This window comes from Fulmarus glacialis, unplaced genomic scaffold, assembly GCF_000690835.1.
Source record: "Fulmarus glacialis isolate BGI_N327 unplaced genomic scaffold, ASM69083v1 scaffold28532, whole genome shotgun sequence".
In the NCBI taxonomy this organism is placed as follows: Eukaryota; Metazoa; Chordata; class Aves; order Procellariiformes; family Procellariidae; genus Fulmarus; species Fulmarus glacialis.
Window position 1 is genome coordinate 2,379 of NW_009200202.1, and position 5,416 is coordinate 7,794.

Here is a 5,416-nt window from a genome sequence, read left to right on the forward strand (position 1 = left end):
GGACCAGTCCTGCTTTCGGCAGCGTGCTGCCCAAGCCTTTTCCCCCAGCACAGGCACTTGGTCGTGGGCAGGGAGGGTGCAGGAGGAGGTGTTTACTGGCCCCTCAAGGCAGCGCTCCATGTTTCCTTCCCACCTCAGTGAAGGCTTCCACGCAGCGGTCGATGTCCTCGTCGCTGTGCACGGCCGAGATCTGGACCCGGATGCGGGCCTTTCCCTTGGGGACCACGGGGTAGCTGAAGCCAATGACATAAATGCCTGGGGAGGAAACGCAGGGAGAGTCAGAGCTGGCTGGGAGGGAGGGAGGCTGAAGTGGTACTGGGTGATAGAAAGGCTTTTGGATCCTCCCACCCCTCTCAATAACCATTTCCAGGCTTCAGGGTTTTCAAGTGGCATCTGTTCCCAAGCACAGAAATGAAGGTTAGGGCCAGTGATGGGGGTGGAGTCCAGCATGGCAGGACAAGAGGGCTAATGTAAACCCCCCCCAACAGAGACAGGAGGTGAAGCCAGCCATGTCTGGGGGAGACCAGGACATTTGCAGCTGGAGGGTACAGAAATAACAGATTTCATGCAGGAACATCTGGAGGAGAGATGGTGGTGGCACCACCACCAGCTGTCCCTTCCCTCAGGGCATGTGTCTGCATGCAGAGCTCCCTCCCCAGTTCACCTCTGTTCAGCATGTCTTCAGCCATCACTGCAGCCAGCCGAGCGTCCCCGAGCATGACAGGACAGATGGGGTGGTCTTTCCCCGAGATGGTGAAGCCAGCTGCTGTCATCTTGCTTCTGAACCTGGTGAAGAGAACAAGAGGATGAGTAAAACCTCATCACCCCTGTCCCTGGGGACTGCTGCCTTGCTTTCCCCTGGGAGCCCTGGCCACCAAGGGCTGGGTGTGGTTCTGCTCCACCGTGCATCTCCTGTACAGGGAAGGGATCTCTCTTTTTGGAGTGACCTCCTGCCATTTCCTGCTCAGCTCCATGGGACTGCAGCTGCTTGAGGGGCAAATGTGTCCCAGCATGCAGAGCATCCAGGTGTGACACATCTGCCCGCACATCTGTCTGACACACAGAGGCACATCCTGCGATTTCCCCTGAGCACCCCCCAGCCATGACTTGCAAACTACCTTCACGGCTATCACCAGAGGGTGAATAAACACACATGGACAATCATTCCTAACGAACCTCTCCCCCTGCTCCCACTCCAATATCGCCCCCTCACCGTTGGGTCTTGGCAGCCATGGACTGTGCAATGGCATTGCTCTCCATAAGCAGGTCCAGGGCCTTGGACGCACAGCCCACTACGGCGGGGGGCAGGCTGTTGGAGAAGAGGTACGGGCGGGAACGCTGGCGGAGCAAATCAATGAGGGGTTTGGGGCCAGTTGTGTACCCACCTGCAGATGAAGAAAAGAGAAAGGGACAAGGCACCCCAGGGTGACCTGTTCAGAGGGGGACCCTCAATAAAGCCAACCTGTCACCTACAGGAGGAATTTCAGCACAAACCAGGCCTAAAAAAATCACAGCTGATGCCTTTTACCAAGAGTTTCCCCCTTGACCCCAAAGGCAAATGCGTAGGAAAGATGACAGTGGAAGGAGCACGTGGCAGGACCTCCCTTGACCCTGCAGCAGTGTCCCAAACTGAGCCTCATGCCACCAGTAGAAGAGGACAACAAGAATTTGTTGCTCTATCATTAGGCAGAGGAAGGAAACATCAAAGCGATGCTGTGGAGCTCTTTAGGGCATGGAGGGAAACAGGAAAATGCCTTCACCTGCAGCTCCTCCAAGAGCTTTTCCCAGGGTGGAGTTGATGATGGTGACTTTGTCCATCACTCCCAGGAGCTCATCAGTACCGCTGTAGAAAAAGGAATGTCACATTATCAGCTGTGCCAGCACACACCAGGGAAGCTGCTCTACACCTGATGCCTCAAGGGAAACAAAGTGCCACCAGCCAGGTCTCTGTGTCCTCCCTTCTGGTAAAGGAAGAACATCCCCTGTGGTGCTTCAACCCAAGTGCTGACCTTCCCTTCTCCTGCAGAAAGGCTAAGCTGGGATCTCCTGAGGTAAGAACATGGGTTCTTCACCCCTTATAGATGTACTTCCCGCACAGAAGTTTAATAGTCCAGACAGAGCACTAGCCATCGATGTAGGTCTTGCACACGCCACTGATGCCACACCATTAGCATACACCAGGGAAAAACAGTTGCCTGGCTAGAGTAGCCGATGTCCTCTGAGGTGGGCTGTGCACATCACTGATGTGCTGCCCTAAATGCCCACAGGCCTAAAGCACCCGTGTCAAGGTCTAAGCTAGTGGAACCAACCGGACGTGGCAAACGTGCTCTGCAGCTTCGCGTCCTCCAGCCCAAAAAGGCAGGATGGGGCATGGCCACCCAGCTTCTCTGTTGGCTCTCTTGAAACACAGTGTTGTAGACAACAGCATCAGGTTCACACTGAAACTAGCATAACTCATGAAGCACTTGGTAACCATTCTCTCTTCCTCAAGCTGTTGTGCACTTACACACCTCAGAGCAGTCAAACAGTTGTTTTTGCAGCTGCTGGGACCAGAGAGCCCACTGGGACAGAGCAACAAGTCTACCTCAACCCATAGGATGGCTACCATTCCCCAAGGAAGGGGGAGCTTAGTTCCCACTTCTCACCCATTTCACAGCTTGATGTGGCCTTGCCAGCTGCCCACATGAGATCTAGAGAGGAGAGAGCTGGAAGGGAGCTCTTCATAGAGCAACTTTTGGCTTTTCCAGAGATGGCTTTCTCCTCTTGTCATCTCCTGCACTATCCCTCCATCTGAGGAGGGACCCATTGCTTGTTCCTACAGGTGTTGCCTCATGTGGGTCTCTACCTTCCAGTAGAGAGCAGAAAGGACCACGCAACAGAGTGCCTGGCACTCATGTGCCTGAACAAAACAAGCACATGAAGTGTCTGTTCTCAGCAAACACCTGCAGCAAGTGCACTGCTTAGCACCTGGAGGATCTCCAGGGGATGGAGGAAAAAGCTGCCCTGAGGGAATTATCAAACTGTGCAAGCTAACTCCACAGAACCCCCAAGACCCAAGCATTTGAAAGTGATAGCTGAGAGGATTCAGAAATCAGGAGGTCCAGCTGCTTCCCAGGAGAGGCAGATGGTCACACCATCCCTTACACACAGAGAAGTGGCTGTCGCGTTGCGATGGGTCAGTGCTAAAGTATCTCCCTTCAGTCCCCTCAGGTGCCCCAGAAGGGATATATCATCAGGAGGGGAGGGCTGAGGCAGAGGTGGGGTGTGAAGCCTTCAAGAAACGGTGGTTCTAGAAGTGTCCACACAAAAACACATTGGCCATCACCACCTTTGCCTTTGCCTCAGAGGTAATCGGGGTCGGGGCGGGAGAAACAGGGGTAAAACAGTCCCTTACCGGCCATTGGGTCCCAGGAAGCCTGTAGCATGGCATTCGTCAATGAAGACCAGGGCATCATACTTCTGGGCCAGCTGGCAGATCTCCCTCAGGGGTGCGATGTCACCATCCATGGAGAAGGCACCATCGGTGGCCACCAGCCGCAGGCGATGTTTCTGTGGGAGGGAAAGCGGCATCCCCAGGGGTGAAGATCTTACTCTGAGGAGAGGGGCTGGTGAAGGAGACCGGGACATAGTCCAACTCCTCTAGGGAGTGGATATATCTAACTGAGACGGGGGGGTTGCATTGCAACCAGCTGCTTCCCCACCTTGCCTATCCATGCCTACCTGTGCCTATCAGCAAAAACAATGCCTATTGCACGGGAAAAGGCAGAGCTCACCTTTCAGGGCTGGTCACTGCGCAGGTAGCACAGCTAAGCGAGCACCCTTGCGTTGGGGTGGGAACAGACCTCCGCACCTGCGTGTCCTGCAGCTTGGCCTCCAGGTCCTGCATGTCCATGTGCTTGTAGCGGTACTTGTTAGCCTTGCACAGGCGGATCCCATCGATGATGGAGGCATGGTTCAGCTCATCCGACAGCACCGCATCCTCTGGGGTCAGCAGGGCCTGGTCACGCCAAACAGAAAGGATCTTCCTTTGTTCCAGGGTGCTGACTCACCGAGATCTTCCAGCACCTCTCAGTGCAGAGGACAAGGCTGCCTTTGATTGCAGCTGCCACGTCCCTCCTGGCACCGCTAAACTTTCCACTTTCCTTCCCAGTCACCTCATCCCCCAATTTCCTTAGGCCAGGCTCTTGGCTGGGGCTTCTGAGCTCAAAACCTCCCTCCCCTTCCCTAGCAAGCCTGGGGGATCACTCCCTCCCCCTGCCTACGCTTCAAGGGGGAGTACAGACCTGCCAGAAAATGCGAGCACTCCCCAAAACCTGAAGCTGGCTGGGGAAGGGGGAGGTGAGGGCTGATTAAACAGCTCCACGTGGCTCCCCCAGACCAAGGGGACCAAGTCAGGGTTCTCCATCACCAGTCACTGCCATCTTCTCTACAGCACAGAGCTCACACCAGAGCCTCTGGAAGGCATGGCCCACACATTGCCGTCACCTCCCTGCTCCACGCACAACACAAGGAAAGCCCTACGAACCTCAAAGATACCAGCGTTGGCATCAAAGCAGCTGGCATAGAGAATGGCGTCTTCCCGCTGGTGGAAACGTGCGATCTTCTCCTCCAAGTCCTTGTGTATGCTCTAAAGAGAAGAGAGGAGCAAGCGTCACCGGTGGGGCAGCACAAGTTCTTGCTTGCCTGCTGCTGTTAGACGCTGACTGCAAGGGGAGGAAACAGCCAGGTTTTATCCAGAAAAGGTGTGTGTGCGTGGGAGAAGTTAGTTGTGTTCAGAAAGTGTCTGCAAACGCAACCCTTAAATGCGGTTATGGGTTTGGACGCCAAAAGCGCAGCAGGGAGACTCCAAGCTCCCCACCCACGGGGGAGCAGCTCTGAGTTTTGTTTGCACTTAACCAGCCGGGGCTCTGAAAGGGCTCCTGCAGGGAAAAATTGGGGTGATAGAGCCGTTTCAAGTCAGGCTCGCTGTAATTTTGACCCTTAAGGGAAGGAAAAAGACATTCATTTTCTGAATTCAGAGGGGTGTTTCGTTTCTTTGCTCTCTGAGGCGTTGTAATGGTTTAAGTTGGCGTATTTCCAGATCTTTGGCTAGCAGGCACTCAGCAGGCTTTTTTTCTGCCCGGCCACGTGTACCTTAGCACCGTGCGCGCATGCGAATGCCGAGACGGGAGTCTGAGCAGAGCCCCTGAGAAAGGCTACCCTGGAGCAGAGGATGCTGCCCCGGTGCCCGGTACCTGGGTACCGCAGATGAAGCGGACGGAGCTGAGCCCGGCGCCGAACTTCTCGAGAGCCTCCACGGCGGCACGGATCACCTCGGGGTGGCTGGAGAGCCCCAGGTAGTTATTGGCGCAGAAGTTGAGGATCCCTGCGGGAAGAAAGAGAGAAGCAGCGGCGTCGCACCGGGAAAAGAAGCCGA

General features: G+C 55.2%; 1 protein-coding gene across 1 annotated transcript; it reads right to left on the minus strand.

Annotated features, from left to right (window-relative positions):
• Nucleotides 1–5,365, minus strand: GCAT (glycine C-acetyltransferase; the record flags this gene model as incomplete). The annotated part of the gene is made up of 8 exons (XM_009573526.1): nucleotides 1–255; nucleotides 665–786; nucleotides 1,214–1,385; nucleotides 1,761–1,843; nucleotides 3,395–3,549; nucleotides 3,851–3,997; nucleotides 4,526–4,627; nucleotides 5,235–5,365. Coding segments are annotated over 8 exons (1,064 nt in total), but the record flags the coding sequence as incomplete, so codon positions are not given.
• Nucleotides 5,366–5,416: the final 51 nt, after the last annotated feature.